The sequence below is a fragment of the Salvelinus fontinalis genome, chromosome 36 (genome assembly GCF_029448725.1).
Source record: "Salvelinus fontinalis isolate EN_2023a chromosome 36, ASM2944872v1, whole genome shotgun sequence".
Lineage (NCBI taxonomy): Eukaryota > Metazoa > Chordata > Actinopteri > Salmoniformes > Salmonidae > Salvelinus > Salvelinus fontinalis.
In genome coordinates this window covers 28,618,241-28,645,014 of record NC_074700.1, presented here as the reverse complement: position 1 = coordinate 28,645,014, position 26,774 = coordinate 28,618,241, and the positions used below count along the sequence as shown (strand labels likewise).

The following is a 26,774-nucleotide window of genomic DNA, read 5'->3' as shown; positions in this document are numbered from 1 at the left end:
GGCATGTTGTGTAAATCAAATGATACAAACCCCCCCAAAAATCTATTTTAATTCCTGGTTGTAAGGCAACAAAATAGGAAAAATGCCAAGGAGGTGAATACTTTCGCATGCAACTGTATATGATAGGTAAAAGACTAATAATATACACAAACGCAGGCTAAATTGTATATTCATTGACCATGTATTTACCATCTAATTAATTGGCTATAGGACTAGCCACTGTTCCCCAGTCCCACTCTACCAAGCACTCTCTCTCTCTCTCTCTCTCTCTCTCTCTCTCTCTCTCTCTCTCTCTCTCTCTCCCCCTCCCTCCCTCCCTCCCTCTCCCTCTCCCTCTCCCTCTCCCTCTCCCTCTCCCTCTCCCTCTTTCCCTCTCCCTCTCCGCTCTCCCTCTCCCTCATTCCTAACTGGCATAACCCTCCTCACCTCTCCACCATACTATAGCTGATGTGGGGTGAGCCTTCACAAAATGGTTGCCATGCATCACCCAGGTGTGTGCCACACATTAGTGGTGGATGAGGTGAGATTCCCCCTTACTATATAAAGCACTTTGAGTACTGCGTTTCGTTCAAAAAAAGGTGCTATAAAAATCCATGATTATTATTCACTTTCTGTCTTCCTTCTCTCTCTCCTGTCTCTCTCCTCTCTCACCTTCTCTCTCCTCTCCTTCTCTCCTCACCTTCTCTCCTCTCTCTCTCTCTCTATCTGTGTGAGTCTCATCTGCTGCTCTTTTGCCCTTTGATCTTTCTCCATTATTGGTTGTACACACACACTGCACAGAGAGAGAGAGAGAGAGAGAGAGATAGATAGATAGAGAGCAGAGCCGCGGGAAGCAGCAGGCACGGCCACTGCCCCGGTCAGTGCTCGCAGTGCTCGCGACAGTCCCCGGATCTACCCTACCCAACCAACGAGGACACGCTACACGGGAGTCCCGGAGTATCCTTTCGTTCCAACGAAGATAAGGATACACGTTTCACCCCACAGACCTGAGAAGGAGAATGTAAAAGAAAAGGAAAATGCCTCGGAAAAAGCAAGACCAACCGCAGCGCTTAGGGCTACAATCACGTAAGTGTATTCGATAATACAGCTTTCTGCTCTGTTCAGTGGAGCGGTAACCAGGGGCGGAGAGGTGAAACGGGGAAGGGATACGGTAGCAGGAGAGGGAGATGAGCGGTGGAATACCGTAGCCTGAGAGGTCTGGATCTACTGTACCCCGGCAGCTCGCGGGCGGCAGCCATGTTGTGAACCGAGAGAGCTGGAGCGGGTGCGCAAGCCGTGACCGCAAGCCTTGACCGCGGGGCCGGTGGATCAATAACGGGGTCAGTCGGTTCTAAAGGTTGAGTTTGGCTCGTGACACCATTACCGACACAGACAGACATACATCAATCCGGACACACACACACACACCGTAACCTCACACATTGTAGTCTACTTTGTCTAATGAGGTTACGGTAGGTTACTGCAGGCTACCGTGTGTCCGTCCGGTCTAGATAAGATGTCTGTCTGGGCCAGTAATGGTGTCACGAACTGTAGACAACATAACATGTTTTTGATTGTTGCCACGACGTCATTGTTACTGTAAAAGACAAGTTATATCGGGACCATTTTGTACAGTAGAGCAAAAATTACGCTTCTAATCGTTATTATAGGTCTATGCTTCTAGCACGTCAATAGCGACGTTAGAGAATGTGTCCCTCGGATCAGTTCGTGACAGCGTTATTACCGATCGGTCAGACAGACATCTAGAGCGGGACACACACACACACACACACACACACACACACACACACACACACACACACATATACACACACACACACACACACACACACACACACACACACACACACACACACACACACACACACACACACACACACACACACACACACACACACACACACACACACTTTAGAGCCCTAATAGCACAATATAGATTGGTACTACTGCTGTTTGAATGTACAACCATGTATCTTAAATGTAGCCCATTACAACATAGGGGGGTGTATCTGAAATGTACCCCATGACAACATAGGGGGGTGTATCTGAAATGTACCCCATTACAACATAGGGGGGTGTATCTGAAATGTACCCCATTACAACATAGGGGGGTGTATCTGAAATGTGCCCCATTACACCATAGGGGGGTGTACCTGAAATGTACCCCATTACAACATAGGGGGGTGTACCTGAAATGTACCCCATTACACCATAGGGGGGTGTATCTGAAATGTACCCCATTACAACATAGGGGGGTGTATCTGAAATGTACCCCATTACAACATAGGGGGGTGTATCTGAAATGTACCCCATTACACCATAGGGGGGTGTATCTGAAATGTACCCCATTACAACATAGGGGGGTGTATCTGAAATGTACCCCATTACAACATAGGGGGGTGTATCTGAAATGTACCCCATTACACCATAGGGGGGTGTATCTGAAATGTACCCCATTACAACATAGGGGGGTGTATCTGAAATGTACCCCATTACACCATAGGGGTGTATCTAAATGCAGCCAATGGCTGCCAAGGGAAGCCAAGCTTCCCCCCCAAAATATTTTTTTTCCTATATTATTTTCTATATATTTCGTCTCTGCGTTTCATTATTTTCCTTCGATTCGCAAGAGGCTGAATGTAATCTCACATGAGAAGAGAAAGCATCCGAGTGAGCGAAACAGCGCCCCTCTGTCTCTCTACGTGTAGGCCATCTAATCTGATGCTGTGTGGTCAGAAGGAGTATGACATTGTTGCCGCCCGTAGCGTTGAAGGCAAGGGAAGCCAGTAGGCATGTACCAGTGGTTGTCGGTGCCGTTCAAGATGAGGGAGGACGGTTATTTGTTTTCATGAGCATTGCCTTATTTCTATTACAGCATGTTGGATGACTGTCATTCATATTCACCCAGTTCAGTGTAACAGTGATAGGTTTAGGTTACTGTCATTCATATTCACCCAGTTCAATGTAACAGTGATAGGTTTAGGTTACTGTCATTCATATTCACTCAGTTCAATGTAACAGTGATAGGTTTAGGTTACTGTCATTCATATTCACCCAGTTCAATGTAACAGTGATAGGTTTAGGTTACTGTCATTCATATTCACCCAGTTCAGTGTAACAGTGATAGGTTTAGGTTACTGTCATTCATATTCACTCAGTTCAATGTAACAGTGATAGGTTTAGGTTACTGTCATTCATATTCACCCAGTTCAATGTAACAGTGATAGGTTTAGGTTACTGTCATTCATATTCACTCAGTTCAATGTAACAGTGATAGGTTTAGGTTACTGTCATTCATATTCACCCAGTTCAATGTAACAGTGATAGGTTTAGGTTACTGTCATTCATATTCACCCAGTTCAATGTAACAGTGATAGGTTTAGGTTACTGTCATTCATATTCACCCAGTTCAATGTAACAGTGATAGGTTTAGGTTACTGTCATTCATATTCACCCAGTTCAGTGTAACAGTGATAGGTTTAGGTTACTGTCATTCATATTCACCCAGTTCAGTGTAACAGTGATAGGTTTAGGTTACTGTCATTCATATCCACCCAGTTCAGTGTAACAGTGATAGGTTTAGGTTACTGTCATTCATATTCACCCAGTTCAATGTAACAGTGATAGGTTTAGGTTACTGTCATTCATATCCACCCAGTTCAATGTAACAGTGATTACATTTACATTACATTTAAGTCATTTAGCAGACGCTCTTATCCAGAGCGACTTACAAATTGGTGCATTCACCTTATGACATCCAGTGGAACAGCCACTTTACAATAGTGCATCTAAATCTTATAAGGGGGGGGGGGGGGTCAGAAGGATTACTTTATCCTATCCTAGGTATTCCTTAAAGAGGTGGGGTTTCAGGTGTCTCCGGAAGGTGGTGATTGACTCCGCTGTCCTGGCGTCGTGAGGGAGTTTGTTCCACCATTGGGGTGCCAGAGCAGCGAACAGTTTTGACTGGGCTGAGTTGGAACTGTACTTCCTCAGTGGTAGGGAGGCGAGCAGGCCAGAGGTGGATGAACGCAGTGCCCTTGTTTTGGTGTAGGGCCTGATCAGAGCCTGAAGGTACTGAGGTGCCGTTCCCCTCACAGCTCCGTAGGCAAGCACCATGGTCTTGTAGCGGATGCGAGCTTCAACTGGAAGCCAGTGGAGAGAGCGGAGGAGCGGGGTGACGTGGGAGAACTTGGGAAGGTTGAACACCAGACGGGCTGCGGCGTTCTGGATGAGTTGTAGGGGTTTAATGGCACAGGCAGAGAGCCCAGCCAACAGCGAGTTGCAGTAATCCAGACGGGAGATGACAAGTGCCTGGATTAGGACCTGCGCCGCTACCTGTGTGAGGCAGGGTCATACTCTGCGGATGTTGTAGAGCATGAACCTACAGGAACGGGCCACCGCCTTGATGTTAGTTGAGAACGACAGGGTGTTGTCCAGGATCACGCCAAGGTTCTTAGCGCTCTGGGAGGAGGACACAATGGAGTTGTCAACCGTGATGGCGAGATCATGGAACGGGCAGTCCTTCCCCGGGAGGAAGAGCAGCTCCGTCTTGCCGAGGTTCAGCTTGAGGTGGTGATCCGTCATCCACACTGATATGTCTGCCAGACATGCAGAGATGCGATTCGCCACCTGGTCATCAGAAGGGGGAAAGGAGAAGATTAATTGTGTGTCGTCTGCATAGCAATGATAGGAGAGACCATGTGAGGTTATGACAGAGCCAAGTGACTTGGTGTATAGCGAGAATAGGAGAGGGCCTAGAACAGAGCCCTGGGGGACACCAGTGGTGAGAGCACGTGGTGAGGAGACAGATTCTCGCCACGCCACCTGGTAGGAGCGACCTGTCAGGTAGGACGCAATCCAAGCGTGGGCCGCGCCGGAGATGCCCAACTCGGAGAGCGTGGAGAGGAGGATCTGATGGTTCACAGTATCGAAGGCAGCCGATAGGTCTAGAAGGATAAGAGCAGAGGAGAGAGAGTTAGCTTTAGCAGTGCGGAGCGCCTCCGTGATACAGAGAAGAGCAGTCTCAGTTGAATGACTAGTCTTGAAACCTGACTGATTTGGATCAAGAAGGTCATTCTGAGAGAGATAGCAGGAGAGCTGGCCAAGGACGGCACGTTCAAGAGTTTTGGAGAGAAAAGAAAGAAGGGATACTGGTCTGTAGTTGTTGACATCGGAGGGATCGAGTGTAGGTTTTTTCAGAAGGGGTGCAACTCTCGCTCTCTTGAAGACGGAAGGGACGTAGCCAGCGGTCAAGGGTGAGTTGATGAGCGAGGTGAGGTAAGGGGGAAGGTCTCCGGAAATGGTCTGGAGAAGAGAGGAGGGGATAGGGTCAAGCGGGCAGGTTGTTGGGCGGCCGGCCGTCACAAGACGCGAGATTTCATCTGGAGAGAGAGGGGAGAAAGAGGTCAGAGCACAGGGTAGGGCAGTGTGAGCAGAACCAGCGGTGTCGTTTGACTTAGCAAACGAGGATCGGATGTCGTTGACCTTCTTTTCAAAATGGTTGACGAAGTCATCTGCAGAGAGGGAGGAGGGGGGGGGGATTCAGGAGGGAGGAGAAGGTGGCAAAGAGCTTCCTAGGGTTAGAGGCAGATGCTTGGAATTTAGAGTGGTAGAAAGTGGCTTTAGCAGCAGAGACAGAAGAGGAAAATGTAGAGAGGAGGGAGTGAAAGGATGCCAGGCCCGCAGGGAGGCGAGTTTTCCTCCATTTCCGCTCGGCTGCCCGGAGCCCTATTCTGTGAGCTCGCAATGAGTCGTCGAGCCACGGAGCGTGAGGGGAGGACCGAGCCGGCCTGGAGGATAGGGGACATAGAGAGTCAAAGGATGCAGAAAGGGAGGAGAGGAGGGTTGAGGAGGCAGAATCAGGAGATAGGTTGGAGAAGGTTTGAGCAGAGGGAAGAGATGATAGGATGGAAGAGGAGAGAGTAGCGGGGGAGAGAGAGCGAAGGTTGGGACGGCGCGATACCATCCGAGTAGGGGCAGTGTGGGAAGTGTTGGATGAGAGCGAGAGGGAAAAGGATACAAGGTAGTGGTCGGAGACTTGGAGGGGAGTTGCAATGAGGTTAGTGGAAGAACAGCATCTAGTAAAGATGAGGTCAAGCGTATTGCCTGCCTTGTGAGTAGGGGGGGAAGGTGAGAGGGTGAGGTCAAAAGAGGAGAGGTTTGGAAAGAAGGAGGCAGAGAGGAATGAGTCAAAGGTAGACGTGGGGAGGTTAAAGTCACCCAGAACTGTGAGAGGTGAACCGTCCTCAGGAAAGGAGCTTATCAAGGCATCAAGCTCATTGATGAACTCTCCGAGGGAACCTGGAGGGTGATAAATGATAAGGATGTTAAGCTTGAAAGGGCTGGTAACTGTGACAGCATGGAATTCAAAGGAGGCGATAGACAGATGGGTAAGGGGAGAAAGAGAGAATGACCACTTGGGAGAGATGAGGATCCCGGTGCCACCACCCCGCTGACCAGAAGCTCTCGGGGTGTGCGAGAACACGTGGGCAGACGAAGAGAGAGCAGTAGGAGTAGCAGTGTTATCTGTGGTGATCCATGTTTCCGTCAGTGCCAAGAAGTCGAGGGACTGGAGGGAAGCATAGGCTGAGATGAACTCTGATAGGTGATAGGTTTAGGTTACTGTCATTCATATTCACCCAGTTCAATGTAACAGTGAGAGGTTTAGGTTACTGTCATTCATATTCACCCAGTTCAATGTAACAGTGAGAGGTTTAGGTTACTGTCATTCATATTCACCCAGTTCAATGTAACAGTGATAGGTTTAGGTTACTGTCATTCATATTCACCCAGTTCAATATAACAGTGATAGGTTTAGGTTACTATCATTCATATTCACCCAGTTCAATGTAACAGTGATAGGTTTAGGTTACTGTCATTCATATTCACCCAGTTCAATGTAACAGTGATAGGGTTTAGGTTACTGTCATTCATATTCACCCAGTTCAATGTAACAGTGATAGGTTTAGGTTACTGTCATTCATATTCACCCAGTTCAATGTAACAGTGATAGGTTTAGGTTACTGTCATTCATATTCCATTCATCCAGTGCAATGTTAATTTGTTAATTTGTTGAAAACTGTTCAACTATTGTCTTTCTCTCTCTCTGAGTCAACTACTCACCACATGTGATGCACTGCAGTGCTAGCTAGCTGTAGCTTATGCTTTCAGTACTAGATTCATTCTCTGATCCTATGATTGGATGGACATGTCAGTTCATGCTGCAAGAGCTCTGATAGGTTGGAGGACGTCCTCCGGAAGTTGTCGTAATTGCTGTGTAAGTCTATGGAAGGGGGTGAGAACCATGAGCCTGCTAGGTTTTGTATTTTAGTCAATGTACCCAGAGGAGGAAGGAAGCTAGCTGTCCTCCGGCTACACCATGGTGCTACCCTACAGAGTGCTGTTGAGGCTACTGTAGACCTTCATTGCAAAACAATGTGTTTTAATCAATTATTTGGTGATGTGAATATATATTTCCCCTGTGATTTTACCCAAGCACCTCTATTGCTAATGCAGCCTAAACAAAATTTATGCCTACCAACACACACAGGATGAGCACAACTAGTTTATCAGAGATTATTACAGGTTTCATAGATTAAACTTCAGAGATTATTACAGGCTTCATAGTTTAAATTTCAGAGATTATTACAGACTTCATAGATTAAACTTCAGAGATTATTACAGACTTCATAGATTAAACTTCAGAGATTATTACAGACTTCATAGATTAAATCAGAGATTCTTACAGGCTTCATAGATTAAACCAGAGATTATTACAGACTTCATAGTTTAAACTTCAGAGATTATTACAGACTTCATAGTTTAAACTTCAGAGATTCTTACAGACTTCATATTTTAAACTTCAGAGATTCTTACAGGCTTCATATTTTAAATTTCAGAGATTCTTACAGGCTACATTTCTGTCGAATTTGTGACACAGCGCGATGAGTCGTAACCTACAGTCCGCCAAGCCGCCGTTTCTCCAGGCGCACCATATTTTCTGCGTGGGAGAGTTTTCAGAAAAACGAACTAAATCAAACTAAATATATTCTATATTCATAACTGATGTTACATTTTCTACTTGACAGTACATTTACATTTTAGTCATTTAGCAGACGCTCTTATCCAGAGCGACTTTCACAACAACAACAAAAAAGTGTTTATATTTCTCCCCCGTAGGGGATTGAACCCACGACCCTAGCGTTGTAAACACCACGCACTACTAACCGAGCTACACGGGATCAGAGTCGCCAATTTGAATCTGCCCATGAATAAGAGTATATGCCCGTTCTTAAAGCAACACACACACACTTTTATAGCAAGAGAGCAGGGGTGGAGGGGGACAGGAAAAAAAAAGTTTCATAGTACTGACATCACTTTTACAGTAGCCTATCACACGACGACTGTGTGCAATGCAAATGAATGACAACAGAGTGGAACGTTTGTCTACTTATTTTAACCAGGCTACACACGATATTGGTCCTATACTACTCAGACTTACAACCATGTATAAAAATGGATCTGAGGACGGGGTCAGATTAACCGAGAGGCATAAAGGCTGTTCACTTTTTTCCCCAGACAGCTACAGGAAGCTTTTTTTATTTTGTTGTTAATTTTTGAGTAATAATTATATTACTAATATTATAATAATTATAGCTAGTTGACTAAGCTTTAATCCGCATGGGATATCCCAACATGACTGGGCACTGGCAAGAGCAAACGGAGGACCACCTGGTGGAGACGGACGCCGAGCTCACGGAGCAGCCTGCTGACCACTGAGGCTGAGGAAGACTAGCAACAGACCCCGAGCTGACCACCGAGGCTGAGGAAGACTAGCAACAGACCCCGAGCTGACCACCGAGGCTGAGGAAGACTAGCAACAGACCCCGAGCTGACCACCGAGGCTGAGGAAGACTAGCAACAGACCCCGAGCTGACCACCAAGGCTGAGGAAGACTAGCAACAGACCCCGAGCTGACCACCGAGGCTGAGGAAGACTAGCAACAGACCCCGAGCTGACCACCGAGGCTGAGGAAGACTAGCAACAGACCCCGAGCTGACCACCGAGGCTGAGGAAGACTAGCAACAGACCCCGAGCTGACCACCGAGGCTGAGGAAGACTAGCAACAGACCCCGAGCTGACCACCGAGGCTGAGGAAGACTAGCAACAGACCCCGAGCTGACCACCGAGGCTGAGGAAGACTAGCAACAGACCCCGAGCTGACCACCGAGGCTGAGGAAGACTAGCAACAGACCCCAAGCTGACCACCGAGGCTGAGGAAGACTAGCAACAGACCCCGAGCTGACCACCGAGGCTGAGGAAGACTAGCAACAGACCCCGAGCTGACCACCGAGGCTGAGGAAGACTAGCAACAGACCCCGAGCTGACCACCGAGGCTGAGGAAGACTAGCAACAGACCCCGAGCTGACCACCGAGGCTGAGGAAGACTAGCAACAGACCCCGAGCTGACCACCGAGGCTGAGGAAGACTAGCAACAGACCCCGAGCTGGGCTTGTGTAGCGTCGGATTTGGTTGCTCCGCTATGTTGTCTGAGGAGGCGATACAGGACTTTTTCAATCTGTGTAGTGTAACAGTATAACTTTAAACCGTCCCCTCGCCCCGACACGGGCGCGAACCAGGGACCCTCTGCACACATCAACAACAGTCACCCACGAAGCGTCGTTACCCATCACTCCACAAAAGCCGCGGCCCTTGCAGAGCAAGGGGCAACACTACATCTAGGTTTCAGAGTAAGTGACGTAACTGATTGAAACGCTACTAGCGCGTACCCGCTAACTAGCTAGCCATTTCACATCCGTTACACATACACACACAGTATACCTTTAAACCACTACTAATAGGTTTCAGAGTAAGTGACGTAACTGATTGAAACGCTACTAGCGCGTACCCGTTAACTAGCTAGCCATTTCACATCCGTTACACATACACACACAGTATAACTTTAAACCACTACTAATAGGTTTCAGAGTAAGTGACGTAACTGATTGAAACGCTACTAGCGTGTACCCGCTAACTAGCTAGCCATTTCACATCCGTTACAGTAGCAGAGTTCCCGTTATCCGGTAATAGCCGGCTTTTGGCCGATGATTAAAAATAAATAAATGTAGAAATAATGTTTATTAGCCTCTACATTGATGGACCTGATGTTTATTAGCCTCTACATTGATGGACCTGGTGTTTATTAGCCTCTACATTGATGGACATGGTGTTTATTAGCCTCTACGTTGATGGACCTGATGTTTATTAGCCTCTACATTGATGGACCTGGTGTTTATTAGCCTCTACATTGATGGACATGGTGTTTATTAGCCTCTACATTGATGGACCTGGTGTTTATTAGCCTCTACATTGATGGACCTGGTGTTTATTAGCCTCTACATTGATGGACATGGTGTTTATTAGCCTCTACATTGATGGACCTGATGTTTATTAGCCTCTACATTGATGGACATGGTGTTTATTAGCCTCTACATTGATGGACCTGGTGTTTATTAGCCTCTACATTGATGGACATGGTGTTTATTAGCCTCTACATTGATGGACCTGATGTTTATTAGCCTCTACATTGATGGACCTGATGTTTATTAGCCTCTACATTGATGGACCTGATGTTTATTAGCCTCTACATTGATGGACATGATGTTTATTAGCCTCTACATTGATGGACCTGGTGTTTATTAGCCTCTACATTGATGGACCTGATGTTTATTAGCCTCTACATTGATGGACCTGTTTATTAGCCTCTACATTGATGGACCTGGTGTTTATTAGCCTCTACATTGATGGACCTGATGTTTATTAGCCTCTACATTGATGGACATGATGTTTATTAGCCTCTACGTTTGGTGTCGGGGGACAAAATACATTTATTCCCGATGGCGCATTCGTTCAGCCGGTTTGTGTTCCGTGTCAGACTCCAACTGCTGATTCATGTCTGGACATATAGATACTGTAAATAAACCAAAGGAAGGTCTGTTAATTGATCACTTGAATATACAGTTGACGTCGGAAGTTTACATACACCTTATCCAAATATATTTAAACTCAGTTTTTCACAATTCCTGACATTTATTCCAAGTAAAAAGTCCCTGTCTTAGGTCAGTTAGGATCACCACTTTATTTTGAGAATGTGAAATGTCAGAATAATAGTAGAGAGAATTATTTATTTCAGCTTTTATTTCTTTCATCACATTCCCAGTGGGTCAGAAGTTTACATACACTCAATTCGTATTTGGTAGCATTGCCTTTAAATTGTTTAACTTGGGTCAAATGTTTTGGGTAGCTTTCCACAAGCTTCCCACAATAAATTGGGTGAATTTTGTCCCATTCCTCCTGACAGAGCTGGTGTAACTGAGTCAGGTTTGTAGGCATCCTTGCTTGCACACGCTTTTTCAGTTCTGCCCACAAATTTTCTATAGGATTGAGGTCAGGGCTTTGTAATGGCCACTCCAATACCTTGTCTTTGTTGTCCTTAAGCCATTTTCCCACAACTTTGGAAGTGTGCTTGGGGTCATTGTCCATTTGGAAGACCCATTTGCGACCAAGCTTTAACTTCCTGACTGATGTCTTGAGATGTTGCTTCAATATATCCACATAATTTTCCTCCCTCATGATGCCATCTATTTTGTGAAGTACACCAGTTTTTCCTGCAGCAAAGCACCCCCACAACATGATGCTGCCACCCCTGTGCTTCACGGTTGGGATCGTGTTCTTCGGCTTGCAAGCATCCCCCTTTTTCCTACAAACATAACGATGGTCATTATGGCCAAACAGTTCTATTTTTGTTTCATCAGACCAGAGGGTATTTCTCCAAAAGTACGATATTTGTCCCCATGTGCATTTGCAAACCGTAGTCTGGCTTTTTTATGGCGGGTTTGGAGTGTGGCTTCTGCTTTGCTGAGCGGCCTTTTAGGTTATGTTGCACTCACTAGGAAAACTAAAATCCCGAAAGGCTTGCGCTAATGTAATCTACCTCAGGTCTTACAGAGGCTTCAATCAGGACTCACTAGGTTAACTACAATAACCAAGGCTGCCCCTAAGGTAATCTACCGCAGGTCCCTACAGAGGGTTCAATCAGGACTCACTCACTAGGAAAACTATAATACCAAAGGCTGGCCCTAAGGTAATCTACCGCAGGTCTTACAGAGGGTTCAATCAGGACTCACTCACTAGGAAAACTATAATACCAAAGGCTGGCCCTAAGGTAATCTACCGCAGGTCTTACAGAGGGTTCAATCAGGACTCACTCACTAGGAAAACTATAATACCAAAGGCTGGCCCTAAGGTAATCTACCGCAGGTCTTACAGAGGGTTCAATCAGGACTCACTCACTAGGAAAACTACAATACCAAAGGCTGGCCCTAAGGTAATCTACCGCAGGTCTTACAGAGGGTTCAATCAGGACTCACTCACTAGGAAAACTACAATACCAAAGGCTGGCCCTAAGGTAATCTACTGCAGGTCCTACAGAGGGTTCAATCAGAACTCATTTGTGGATGAGATTAAGAATGTGCAATGGTTAGAAGTGTGTAGTAAGAATGATCCTGAAATGTCAATAAATTCATTTATGAAATTATTTATGAGTATAGCTGATAAGCACGCCCCCTTTAAGAAAATGCACTGTGAGGTCAAACGGTGCCCCGTGGATTGATGATGAGCTGGGAAATGTCATGATTCAACGTTAAAAGACCCAAACAGTAGCAGATAAATCTGGCACTCTGTTTGATAAGCAAAGTTATTGTAAATTAAGAAATATTGTGACCAAGCTAAACAATGAAAGAAGAAGTGATTCTATCAGTAAATGGGGGAAAAAACTGTGGAGAACGTTGAATGCTATTATGGGTAGGAATTCGAACATGTCTGGCCTCTTTTGTTGAATCAGAGGGTTTATTTATTTATTTATTTTATTTATTTATTACAAAACCACACGGCATCGCAAACTACTTTAATTCATATTTTACGAACAAAGTGGACAAGTTGAGGAATGCTATGATTCCAACTGATGGCTCCATGTCATAAACCTAGGCTTGCACATTCTGGGGAATATTCAGAGGTGGAAACTTTCAGTGGGAATTAACGGGAATATATGGGAATTAACGGGAATATATGGGAATTAACGAAAATATATGCAAATTAATATTAATACCTTTTAAATGTAGATGTTTTTTGCATTGGATATATTTACCATATCATATGGAGACAGAAACATAAACCTTTTACTTTATCATAAATAGACATCATTACAAATTATTAAATCCTTCCAATAGAAATTTTAAAAACGATTTAGTTACGAATTGAACTTTAATTAAATGAGTTGACTCTTCACATGGGATGATTTCACTGAACTACAGAGAAAGGGAATATTGAATGATCCCCCAATAATGATCCATCACATCTCCCAAAAACGTTTTGTAAAATGGTAGTCTAGAAACTAAAGCTTTGGTTGTCTTCCTCTCAGGCTTCCATGTCTTCTTCCTGAACCTCCTCAATGTCCACCTCTTGAACATCGGACTCTGAGGCCTCATCTTCACTGTCACTTTCCAACCTTGTTGAGGATGGCTCGTTGTCAGGCTCAAAAAGCCTAAAATCTGCCCGGATGGACACCGATTTTTCAACTCTTGTATTGGCCAGCCTGTTGCGTGGTGTGTGTTCCCAAACAAGGACCAGTTGCGCTCTGACCCGGCTGATGTTGGTGGGATTTGGATTTGGAGGACAATACTAAATGTATTGTATTTGGTTCAAGATATATGCTTGCTGATGATCCCCAGTTGAATTTGTCGATGAGTAGAGCAAGCCTATGCCTCCTGGTAGTATGAATTTGGGATACCAGGTGCACGAAGGCCATTTTGGGTCACCAGGTGCACGCGGTTCGTAACAGCGGGGCTATAGTCTTTAGTGTCCGAGGAAAGGTGCTTAAGTGTGGGTGCCCTGGTTCGCCTGGTGTGCCCTGGTTGTGGAGGGGAGGGGGGGTGTCCCACAACTGTCCCAGAGTCAGTTTGGAATAGGCTATTTCTTTCTCCACAAGCTGACCAATAAAATAGGTCAACTTTTCTACCTTGGGGGATAGTAGATTGCACAGTACACTGAGGAAGTGGCCACGGAAATCAAGTGACAACATCACAGAGATGATTGGTGAAATCTAATCTACTCGCGCATATCAGAGACTTGAGGCATGGCCTGCGGGAAGATGTTTTGGGGTGGGTGTGGTGTGCTGTGGATATATATATATGTTTTTTTTACAATTATTTTTTTATATTGTGATCTATCAGGGAAGTGCTGCCCCAGGCTTATTGAAAGCAGTGCCAAGAGCTTTACATTTATATTGCTAACATGACTCCTTACCCTCCAAAAACAAGTCACTGCAGTTTGAAGCTACTGATCTGCACACCGGTGTCTAACTTGCCCCGCAGAATGTTATGCGTGCGTTGAGAAACTGCGATGCTGAATTTTGAAACGCTTTGGGGAGAGAAGGCACTGGTGACTGAAATATTAAAGGGGCAGTGCAGTTAAAAATTAAATTTACTGTTTTTTAAAAATATTTTGTGCATTCGGAAACTATTCAGACCCTTTCCCCCTTTTCAACGTTTTGTTACGTTACAGCCTTATTCTAAAATGGATGAAATCGTTTTTTCCCCTCATCAATCTACGCACAATTTCCCATAATGACAAAGCGAAACAGGTTTTTAGAAATGTTTGCAAATGTATTACAAATTAAAAAAACAGAAATACCTTATTTACATAAGTATTCAGACTTTTTGCTATGAGACTCACAATTTAGCTCAGGTGCATCCTGTTTCCATTGATCATGGAAGAAGTTTGGAACCACCAAGACTCGTCCTAGATCTGGCCGCCCCGCCAAACTGAGCAATCAGGGGAGAAGGGCCTTGGTCAGGGAGGTGACCAAGAACCCGATGGTCACTTTGAGAAAGCTCCAGAGTTCCTCTGTGGAGATGAGAGAACCTTCCAGAAGGACAACCATCTCTGTAGAACTCCACCAATCAGGCCTTTATGGTAGAGTGGTTGACGGAAGCCACTCCTCAGGAAAAGGCACCTAAAGACTCTCAGACCATGAGAAACAAGATTCTCTGGTCTGATGAAACCAAGATTGAACTCTTTGGCCTGAAGGCCAAGCATCACGTCTGGAGTAAACCAGACACCATCCCTACGGTGAAGCATGGTGGTGGCAGCATCATGCTGTGGGGATGTTTTTCAGCGGCAGGGACTGGGAGACTAGTCAGGATCAAGGGAAAGATGAATGTAGCAAAGTACAGAGAGATCCTTGATGAAAACCTGCTCCAGTGTGCTTATGACTGCAGACAACGACCCTAAGTGCACAGCCAAGAAAATGCAGGAGTAACTTCGGGACAAGTGTCTAAATGTCCTTGAGTGGCCCAGCCAGAGCCCGGACATGATCCTGATCGAACATCTCTAGAGAGACTTGAAAATAGCTGTGCAGCGACGCTCCCCATCCAACCTGATAGAGCTTGAGAGGATCTGCAGAGAAGAATGGGATAAACTCCCCGAAAACAGGTTTTCCAAGCTTGTAGCTTCATACCCAAGACTCAAGGCTGTAATCGCACGGGGGGGGTACCAGAACACATAGTGAGCACGGGGTGGGGGGGGGGGGGGGGGTACCAGAACACATAGTGAGCAGGGGGTGGGGGGGGGGGGGGGGGTTACCAGAACACATAGTGAGCACGGGGTGGGGGGGGGGGGGGGTACCAGAACACATAGTGAGCACGGGGTGGGGGGGGGGGGGGTACCAGAACACATAGTGAGCACGGGGTGGGGGGTGGGGGGGGTACCAGAACACATAGTGAGCACGGGGGGGGTACCAGAACACATAGTGAGCACAGGGGTGGGGGGGGGTACCAGAACACATAGTGAGCACGGGGTGGGGGGGGGGTACCAGAACACATAGTGAGCACGGGGTGGGGGGGGTACCGGAACACATAGTGAGCATGGGGTGGGGGCGTGGGGGGGTACCAGAACACATAGTGAGCACGGGGTGGGGGGGGGGGGGGGGGTTCCAGAACACATAGTGAGCACGGGGTGGGGGGGGGGTACCAGAACACATAGTGAGCACGGGGTGGGGGGGGGGTACCAGAACACATAGTGAGCACGGGGTGGGGGGGGGGGGGGGTACCAGAACACATAGTGAGCACGGGGTGGGGGGGGGGGTACCAGAACACATAGTGAGCACGGGGTGGGGGGGTGGGGGGGGTATCGGAACACATAGTGAGCATGGGGTGGGGGGGTGGGGGGGGTACCAGAACACATAGTGAGCACGGGGTGGGGGGGGGGGGTACCAGAACACATAGTGAGCACGGGGTGGGGGGGTACCAGAACACATAGTGAGCACAGGGGTGGGGGGGTACCAGAACACATAGTGAGCATGGGGTGGGGGGGTACCAGAACACATAGTGAGCACAGGGTGGGGGGGTACCAGAACACATAGAGAGAAAAAAAAGTGTCAAACACAATGTAGCAGAGCAGCAGAGTAAAGTAGCCTACTATCTATGGTGATGAAATGGACAGCATTTTAGACGTCACTGCAGTATGCCCACATACTTGAATGTAGCTGCAGTAGTCTGCATTTCTTTAGAGTCTCATTTTCTAGACACTGCAGAACACTAGCCAATATGCACACAGGGGCTTACAAGACCAAATATCACAATATCTGAATATAATTTCAAATCAAATAAATCAATGTAGGCTACAGCAGAACACATATGATAATATATGTATCGTGTCTACGTATACGAAGCACATAATCAGATTACAAACTTGTTATGTGCTGTGAAGGTAAAAAGTGTGGGGGGGGGGGGGGGGGGGGATGTCCTGCCTTAGTTTTCAAAACCTACCCACAATGCCTCTGTCCATGTCCATTTAACTCCTGAGAGTCAACTTCTGGCTCAAAGCCACGAGTCTTATGTATGTTTAGCCTCCTTCTGTTCTATAGTGCCTATTTTCTTTTTCTTTTTTTTCCATTTTGAGTGTTAACCTGGGTGAGTGTTAACCTGGGTGAGTGTTAACCTGGGTGAGTGTTAACCTGGGTGAGTGTTAACCTGGGTGAGTGTTAACCTGGGTGAGCGTTAACCTGGGTGAGCGTTAACCTGGGTGAGCGTTAACCTGGGTGAGTGTTAACCTGGGTGAGCGTTAACCTGGGTGAGTGTTAACCTGGGTGAGTGTTAACCTGGGTGTCCTCTTTAGCCTCGTTGACAAGGATTGGTTCATGTTCAAAACCCTTTTTTTTCCTGAGTGCTCTGTTGTTGTTTTTAGCATATTTTCATAAAATATGCTAATTTACTGTACATTCCACCCACTCTTTTTCTAGTTTAATCCCTCCAGTCGTTTCTAAGACCCAAGCTCCCTACCTTTTTTAGCATGTTGTACAGCCCAGCGTTGAATTCTGCATGACAAGCACAGGGGTTACACATTTGCTTGTTATTGAACTGTACGACCTTTAAACAGGTCAACATTCACAAGGTCGCAGGGCCAGACGGATAACCAGGACGTGTACTCCGAGCATGCGCTGACCAACTGGCAAGTGTCTTCACTACATTTTCAACATGTCCCTGACCGAGTCTGTCATACCAACATGTTTTAAGCAGACCACCATAGTCCCTGTGCCCAAGAAAGCGAAGGTAACCTGCCTAAATGATAACCGCCCCGTAGCACTCACGTCAGTAGCCATGAAGTGCTTTGAAAGGCTGGTCATGGCTCACATCAACACCATCATCCAGGAAACCCTAGACCCACTCCAATTCACACACCGCCCCAACAGATCCACAGATGATGCAATCTCTATTGCACTCCACACTGCCCTTTCTCACCTGGACAAAAGGAACACCTATGTGAAAATGCTGTTCATTGACTACAGCTCAGCGTTCAACACTACAGTGCCCTCAAAGCTCATCACTAAGCTAAGGATCCTGGGACTAAACACCTCCCTCTGCAACTAGATCCTGGACTTCCTGACGGGCCGCCCCCAAGTGGTAAGGGTAGGTAACAACACATCCGCCACACTGATCCTCAACACGGGGGCCCCTCAGGGGTGCGTGCTCAGTCCCCTCCTGTACTCCCTGTTCACTCATGACTGCACAGCCAGGCACTACTCCAACACCATCACAACAGTGGTAGGTCTGATCACCCACAACGACGAGACAGCCTATAGGGAGGAGATCAGAGACCTGACAACGATGAGACAGCCTATAGGGAGGAGGTCAGAGACCTGACAACGATGAGACAGCCTATAGGGAGGAGGTCAGAGACCTGACAACGATGAGACGGCCTATAGGGAGGAGGTCAGAGACCTGACAACGATGAGACGGCCTATAGGGAGGAGGTCAGAGACCTGACAACGATGAGACAGCCTATAGGGAGGAGATCAGAGACCTGACAAAGATGAGACAGCCTAAAGGGAGGAGGTCAGAGACCTGCAGTGTGGTGCCAGGACAACAACCTCTCCCTCAATGTGAGCAAGACAAAAGAGATGATTGTGGACTACAGGAAAAGGATTACCTATTCCCCCCCCCTCCCTCAGGAGACTGAGAAGATTTGGCATGGGTCCTCAGATCCTCAAAAGGTTTTACAGCAGCACCATCGAGAGCACCATTCTGACAGGTTGCATCACTTTGCATCATCCAGGTTGCATCATCCTGGTACGGCAACTGCTCGGTCTCCGACCGCAAGGCACTGCCGAGGGTAGTGAGTACAGCCCAGTACATCACCGGGGCCAAGCTTCCTGCCATCCAGGACCACTATACCAGGCGGTGTCAGAGGAAGGCCCTAAAAATGGTCAAAGACTCCAGCCACCCTAGTCATAGACTGTTCTCTCTGCTACCGCACGGCAAACGGTACCGGAGCGCCAAGTCTTCGGTTCAAGAGGCTTCTAAACAGCTTCTAACCCCCAAGCCATAAGACTCCTGAACAGCTAATCAAATGGCTGCCCGGACTATTGGAACAGCAGCAGTACCAATCTACATGGTGTTATTAGGGCTCTAAAGCTCTAAAGCAATACTATTTGTTACTTTAAAATGCCCCCCTCAGGCATGTCATCCTGGAGCCGGGCCTGGCCTGCATGTGACCAGGCAGCCAGCCAGTCAGTCAGTCAGTCAGCCATCCAGCCACCCATCCTATCCCTCCCTCCAGCCATCCATCCCTCGATCCATCCATAATCCCTCCAACCATGTTTCATAACACTGTACAGTAGACTACTGTCTGATCTGAGGTCATTTTATAACACTGTACAGTAGACTACTGTCTGATCTGAGGTCATTTCATAACACTGTACAGTAGACTACTGTCTGATCTGAGGTCATTTCATAACACTGTACAGTAGACTACTGTCTGATCTGAGGTCATTTCATAACACTGTACAGTAGACTACTGTCTGATCTGAGGTCATTTCATAAAGCTGTACAGTAGACTACTGTCTGATCTGAGGTCATTTCATAAAGCTGTACAGTAGACTACTGTCTGATCTGAGGTCATTTCATAACACTGTACAGTAGACTACTGTCTGATCTGAGGTCATTTCATAACACTGTACAGTAGACTACTGTCTGATCTGAGGTCATTTCATAAAGCTGTACAGTAGACTACTGTCTGATCTGAGGTCATTTCATAAAGCTGTACAGTAGACTACTGTCTGATCTGAGGTCATTTCATAACACTGTACAGTAGACTACTGTCTGATCTGAGGTCATTTCATAACACTGTACAGTAGACTACTGTCTGATCTGAGGTCATTTCATAAAGCTGTACAGTAGACTACTGTCTGATCTGAGATCATTTCATAACACTGTACAGTAGACTACTGTCTGATCTGAGGTCATTTCATAACACTGTACAGTAGACTACTGTCTGATCTGAGGTCATTTCATAAAGCTGTACAGTAGACTACTGTCTGATCTGAGATCATTTCATAACACTGTACAGTAGACTACTGTCTGATCTGAGGTCATTTCATAACACTGTACAGTAGACTACTGTCTGATCTGAGGTCATTTCATAACACTGTACAGTAGACTACTGTCTGATCTGAGGTCATTTCATAAAGCTGTACAGTAGACTACTGTCTGATCTGAGGTCATTTCATAAAGCTGTACAGTAGACTACTGTCTGATCTGAGGTCAACTCTGTTTCCCCGCCAATCATAACGTCTGTAACATAGGGTAGTGTCACCAGCGAGCCAATCATAACGTCTGTAACATAGGGTAGTGTCACCAGCGAGCCAATCATAACGTCTGTAGCATAGGGTAGTGTCACCAGCGAGCCAATCATAACGTCTGTAACATAGGGTAGTGTCACCAGCGAGCCAATCATAACGTCTGTAACATAGGGTAGTGTCACCAGCGAGCCAATCATAACGTCTGTAACATAGGGTAGTGTCACCAGCGAGTCAATCATAACGTCTGTAACATAGGGTAGTGTCACCAGCGAGCCAATCATAACGTCTGTAACATAGGGTAGTGTCACCAGCGAGCCAATCATAACGTCTGTAACATAGGGTAGTGTCACCAGCGAGCCAATCATAACGTCTGTAACATAGGGTAGTGTCACCAGCGAGCCAATCATAACGTCTGTAACATAGGGTAGTGTCACCAGCGAGCCAATCATAACGTCTGTAACATAGGGTAGTGTCACCAGCGAGCCAATCATAACGTCTGTAGCATAGGGTAGTGTCACCAGCGAGCCAATCATAACGTCTGATGTATAGGCTTCAAAAGATGTAATGTGTGATCTCATGAATATTCATGACCTTTGATCATGTGTAATCTCTCTGCTGCTGGAGCATGGTCACTTTCTCTCTCTCACTCTTTCTCTCCCTTTCTCTCCCTCTCTCTCCCTTTCCCTCCCCCTCTCTCCCCCTCTCTCTATCAGATGGGGATAAGGCCCCGGCGGCAGACACAGTCACAGTAGAAGAAGAGATGAGCTGTGTCAGTGATACAGAGGAAAGAACACACCCCTCCTCCCCCAAACCTCCCCCATCTCTGACCTCTACACACCCCTCCTCCCCCAAACCTCCCCCATCTCTGACCTCTACACACCCCTCCTCCCCCAAACCTCCCCCATCTCTGACCCCAACACCCACCTCCTCCTCCATCCCTCTGACCTCCAACCCCCTGGACCACAACACTACCCCAACACCCACCTCCTCCTCCATCCCTCTGACCTCCAACCCCCTGGACCACAACACTACAGCAACACCCACCTCCTCCTCCATCCCTCTGACCTCCAACCCCCTGGACCACAACGCTACCCCAACACCCACCTCCTCCTCCATCCCTCTGACCTCCAACCCCCTGGACCACAACACTACCACAACACCCACCTCCTCCTTCATCCCTCTGACCTCCAACCCCCTGGACCACAACGCTACCCCAACACCCACCTCCTCCTCCATCCCTCTGACCTCCAACCCCCTGGACCACAACACTACCCCAAGACCCACCTCCTCCTCCATCCCTCTGACCTCCAACCCCCTGGACCACAACGCTACCCCAACCCCCACCTCCTCCTCCATCCCTCTGACCTCCAACCCCCTGGACCACAACACTACCCCAACACCCACCTCCTCCTCCATCCCTCTGACCTCCAACCCCCTGGGCCACAACGCTACCCCAACACCCACCTCCTCCTTCATCCCTCTGACCTCCAACCCCCTGGACCACAACGCTACCCCAACACCCACCTCCTCCTCCATCCCTCTGACCTCCAACCCCCTGGACCACAACACTACCCCAAGACCCACCTCCTCCTCCATCCCTCTGACCTCCAACCCCCTGGACCACAACGCTACCCCAACCCCCACCTCCTCCTCCATCCCTCTGACCTCCAACCCCCTGGACCACAACACTACAGCAACACCCACCTCCTCCTCCATCCCTCTGACCTCCAACCCCCTGGACCACAACGCTACCACAACACCCACCTCCTCCTCCATGGTCGTCCAGGATCGAGGCCTGGGTCTGGGGTTAGGCCAGGACACCACGGATAACCCTCTGGGAAAGGACCTGTCCCTCTCCTCCATCCTGGCCCTGCTGTGTGGGGGGAACCCTCTCCAAGGCCTGGGTAGAGAGCTATCTTCCAGCCCACCCTGTGCCCTGGAGCCCGGGGTTACGACCCTGGGCGGAGAGGGAAGGATGAAGGGAGGAAGGAGAGAAGGAGGAGAAGGAGGAGGAGGAGGAGGAGGAAGAGGAAGAGAGGGAGACTCTTCCCCTCCACTGGGTTTACTCCCAGATGTCCCTCCTCTCTCCCAGCATTCTCTGCAGCTCAGCGCCCTGGCCCAGAGAGTAGCCAAGAACTCCTCCTCCTCCTTTTCTTTCACACTCTCCTCCTCCTCCTCCTCTCCTGCTGCTGTCTCCTCTAATCAGCAGGTGTCTGGGTGTTCCTCCAGGGACTTCCAGGGGAGGCCGGCAGGGCTGGATGTGTGGCCCAGCCTCGGGTGCTCCTGGGCGGGTAAAGAGGGCCGCCTATCCCCTGACTCTGCCATCCAGAGGCTAAGGGCAGCAGCAGCCAATGCTGTGCTACACAACAGGACCACGGCACCCTCCTCCTCTTCCTCCTTTATCCCCTCTTCCTCCTTTATCCCCTCCTCTTCCTCCTTTATCCCCTCCTCCTCTTCCTCTCTCTCTTCCTCCTTTATCCCCTCCTCTTCCTCCTTTATCCCCTCTTCCTCTCCCTCCCTTTCTTCCTCTTTTATCCCCCCCTCCTCTCCCTCCCTCTCTTCCTCCTTTATCCCCTCCTCCTCTCCCTCCCTCTCTTCCTCCTTTATCCCCTCCTCCTCTCCCTCCCTCTCTTCCTCCTTTATCCCCCCCTCCTCTCCCTCCCTCTCTTCCTCCTTTATCCCCTCCTCCTCTCCCTCCCTCTCTTCCTCCTTTATCCCCTCCTCCTCTCCCTCCCTCTCTTCCTCCTTTATCCCCTCCTCCTCTCCCGCCCTCTCTTCCTCCTTTATCCCCTCCTCCTCTCCCTCCCTCTCTTCCTCCTTTATCCCCTCCTCCTCTCCCTCCCTCTCTTCCTCCTTTATCCCCTCCTCCTCTCCCTCCCTCTCTTCCTCCTTTATCCCCTCCTCCTCTCCCTCCCTCTCTTCCTCCTTTATCCCCTCCTCCTCTCCCTCCCTCTCTTCCTCCTTCATCCCCTCCCTCTCTTCCTCCTTTATCCCCTCCTCGTCTCCCTCTCTCTCCTCCTCTATAGCTGCGGCAGGTGCAGGGTTGCAGGAGGGCGTGTGTCTGACCCTGGACTCCTCCCCCAGCCCCCTCTCCGCTCCCTCCTCCTCCGCCAGCTCCGCCCTCACTGCCCTGTCCCAGAAGGTCAACCTGCGAGGTCAGGGTTCGAAGGTCACCGGGTCAGAGGTGACAGGCTCAGCCCAACATCGCTCTACCTCCCCCTACTCCTTCCTCTCCTTCCTCTCCCCCGCTCCTCAGTCTCAACTCACAGACCAGAGCTCCTCCAGGGTAGTGGAGAACCAGAGGGGGCTGTTGCCAGAGCTTAGCCCCAGAGAGGAGAACCAAACCCGGGCAGAGAACCAGGCCGTGATCTCTTCACCGTGTAAGAACCAGGGCTCAGCCCCTCCTCAGTCCCAGGTGGAGATGCCCAGTCTGGATCCATTACTGTTCACCAACCCCCTGGGAGAAATCAACCCTGGAGGACCAGCAGGTAGACTGTGTGTGTCTGTGTGTAAAGGGATTTCATTGGAAAGTGTTACAGTGCAAACATACAGTATAGAAACATGACGTGCCCCCCCCCCCTCCCCAGGTGTATTCCAGTGTTCAGTGTAAACATACAGTAAGAAACATGACGTGCCCCCCCCCCCCCCCCAGGTGTATTCCAGTGTTCAGTGTAAACATACAGTATATAAACATGACGTGCCCCCCCCCCCCCCCCCAGGTGTATTCCAGTGTTCAGTGTAAACATACAGTATAGAAACATGACGTGCCCCCCCCCAGGTGTAATCCAGTGTTCAGTGCAAACATACAGTATAGAAACATGACGTGCCCCCCCCCCCCCTCCCCAGGTGTATTCCAGTGTTCAGTGTAAACATACAGTATAGAAACATGACGTGCCCCCCCCCCCCCAGGTGTATTCCAGTGTTCAGTGTAAACATACAGTATTGAAACATGACGTGCCCCCCCCTCCCCAGGTGTATTCCAGTGTTCAGTGTAAACATACAGTATAGAAACATGACGTGCCCCCCCCCCCCCCCCCCCCAGGTGTATTCCAGTGTTCAGTGTAAACATACAGTATAGAAACATGACGTGCCCCCCCCCCCCCCCAGGTGTATTCCAGTGTTCAGTGTAAACATACAGTATAGAAACATGACGTGCCCCCCCCCCCCCTCCCAGGTGTATTCCAGTGTTCAGTGTAAACATACAGTATAGAAACATGACGTGCCCCCCCCCCTCCCCAGGTGTATTCCAGTGTTCAGTGTAAACATACAGTATAGAAGCATGACGTGCCCCCCCCCCCCCCTCCCCAGGTGTATTCCAGTGTTCAGTGTAAACATACAGTATAGAAACATGACGTGCCCCCCCCCCCCCCCCCCAGGTGTATTCCAGTGTTCAGTGTAAACATACAGTATGGAAACATGACGTGCCCCCCCCCCCCCCCCCCCCCCCAGGTGTATTCCAGTGTTCAGTGTAAACATACAGTATAGAAACATGACGTGCCCCCCCCCAGGTGTATTCCAGTGTTCAGTGTGCGGTCTGCGGATGAAGAGGAAGAGCTACTGGAGAAGACACATGTCAGTTCACACGGGGTTAAAGAGCCAACAGTGTCAGCTCTGTCCCTTCCGGTGCGCACGCAAGGACAACCTGACAGCACACATGAAGGTTTACTTACGCACACACACACACACACGCGCGCACGCATGCACACACACACACACGCACGCATGCGCGCACACACACACACGCGCACGCACACGCACACGCAGGCACAGGGTTTATACACACACACACACACACACACACACACACACACACACACACACACACACACACACACACACACACACACACACACACACACACACACACACACACACACACACACACAGCACATATTAAGGTTTACACACACACAAAATATTTTAGTTGAATCCACATCAATCATCTCAATATTATGCTTTATAAAAAAAAAACATTTTCTCTCTCTATCTCTGTCTCTCTCTCTCTCTGTCTCTCTCAGGTTCACAGGCAGCAGGAGAAAGGGGAAGAGTTTCAGTGTGACCTTTGCCCTTTCACCTCACTCCGCCTCTTCAGCCTGAAGCTGCACATGAGACGCCACCAGAGAACTAACGCCAGAGACACAACCACTCCCACGCAGGAAACACACACGGAGAGAGACCGCGAGGGGCAGGAGGAAAGAGAGACAGACGAGGAGAGGGAGAAGGTGGGAGAGATGAAGAACGAGGAAGATAGAGAGGGAAAGAGCCATTCCCCTGAGCAGGCCGTGTTGAAGCCTGGGTGTAGAGTACAACTCTCCCCCAGACCCCTAGACATTGTTCTCTGCTACTCCTCCAGTCAAACTCCTCTGTACCCTGCTACTGTGAAGCAAGAAGCCTTGGAGGGAGAGAGGGAGGGAGAGAGGCAGGGTGAGAGGGAGGGAGAGAGGCAGGGAGAGAGGCAGGGTGAGAGGCAGGGCGAGAGGCAGGGAGAGAGGCAGGGAGAGAGGGAGGGAGAGAGGCAGGGCGAGAGAGAGGCAGAGAGGCAGGGTGAGAGAGAGGGAGAGAGAGATAAAGAAGTCTGTGTGAAAGAGGAGCCCCAAGAGAGGGAGTTCTCAACCCCTCTCCTCTCTCACCGTCTCTCCCCCCTCCCTCCTTCTCTCACCCTCAAGAGGAACAGGCGCAAGGCCAATACCCCCACTGACTCCCCCTCTCCACCCCAACGCAGAACACACACACCAAACACACACACACCCAGCCCCCTCACACACACACCCCTCACACACATCCCCATCATGATTCCCATGGCGACCTCGCTCTTCAGCCCTGACATCAACACTAAGACCGCCTCTGACCTGCTCATCAAACTCTCAGGTAACACACACACACACGCACGCACGCACGCACGCACGCACGCACGCACGCACACACACACACACACACACACACACACACACACACACACACACACACACACACACACACACACACACACACACACACACACACATACATACACACACACACACACACTGACACGCACACACACACACACACACACACACACACACACACACACACACACACACACACACACACACACACACACCTGCATATCTAACTGTCACTCCCCCCTCTATCCTCCTGTAGCAGCCACCCAGCAGGCCGGGGTAGAGCCGGGGTATGTAGTGAAGCAGGAGCCCCAGGAGGAGGGCCTGAGCCCTGGGCAGCAGCAGCAGGCAGGTGAGCCTGGTCTGGCTCTCTCTCCAGACGGGCCTGGGGCTAGTCCTGAGCACCCCACCTCCCACCTCACCCGACCAGAGGAGGAGAGAGAGAGATGCCTGCTGGAGCAAGACATCAGTGTCACTGTGGCTTCTGAACTGCTCAGGAGACTGTCTGGTAGGGCATATACACTATATATACATATACAGACTATATACACTATATATACACATACTGTCTGGTAGGGTATACACACACACACTATATAAACACACACACTATATACACACACACACTATATAAACACACACACTATATAAACACACACACTATATACACATACACACTATATACACTGCTCAAA

General features: G+C 48.8%; 1 protein-coding gene across 6 annotated transcripts in view; it reads left to right on the top strand.

The window, feature by feature from the left end:
* The first annotated feature begins 637 nt into the window (after nucleotides 1-637).
* LOC129835564 (mucin-2-like) overlaps nucleotides 638-26,774 on the top strand; it is a 51,846-nt gene continuing 25,709 nt past the window's right edge. For 2 of the 6 annotated variants that reach the window (XM_055901254.1, XM_055901253.1), the window contains exons 1-5: nucleotides 639-1,065; nucleotides 20,908-23,682; nucleotides 24,703-24,854; nucleotides 25,213-26,062; nucleotides 26,339-26,587. In XM_055901254.1, coding sequence (XP_055757229.1) covers nucleotides 1,017-1,065; nucleotides 20,908-23,682; nucleotides 24,703-24,854; nucleotides 25,213-26,062; nucleotides 26,339-26,587 — 4,075 coding nt within the window. In that variant the 5' untranslated portion in view covers nucleotides 639-1,016. Of the gene's footprint in view, nucleotides 1,320-20,907; nucleotides 23,683-24,702; nucleotides 24,855-25,212; nucleotides 26,063-26,338; nucleotides 26,588-26,774 lie in introns of all 6 variants that reach the window. The other 4 variants (XM_055901258.1, XM_055901257.1, XM_055901255.1 and 1 more) reach the window with 4 other exon arrangements.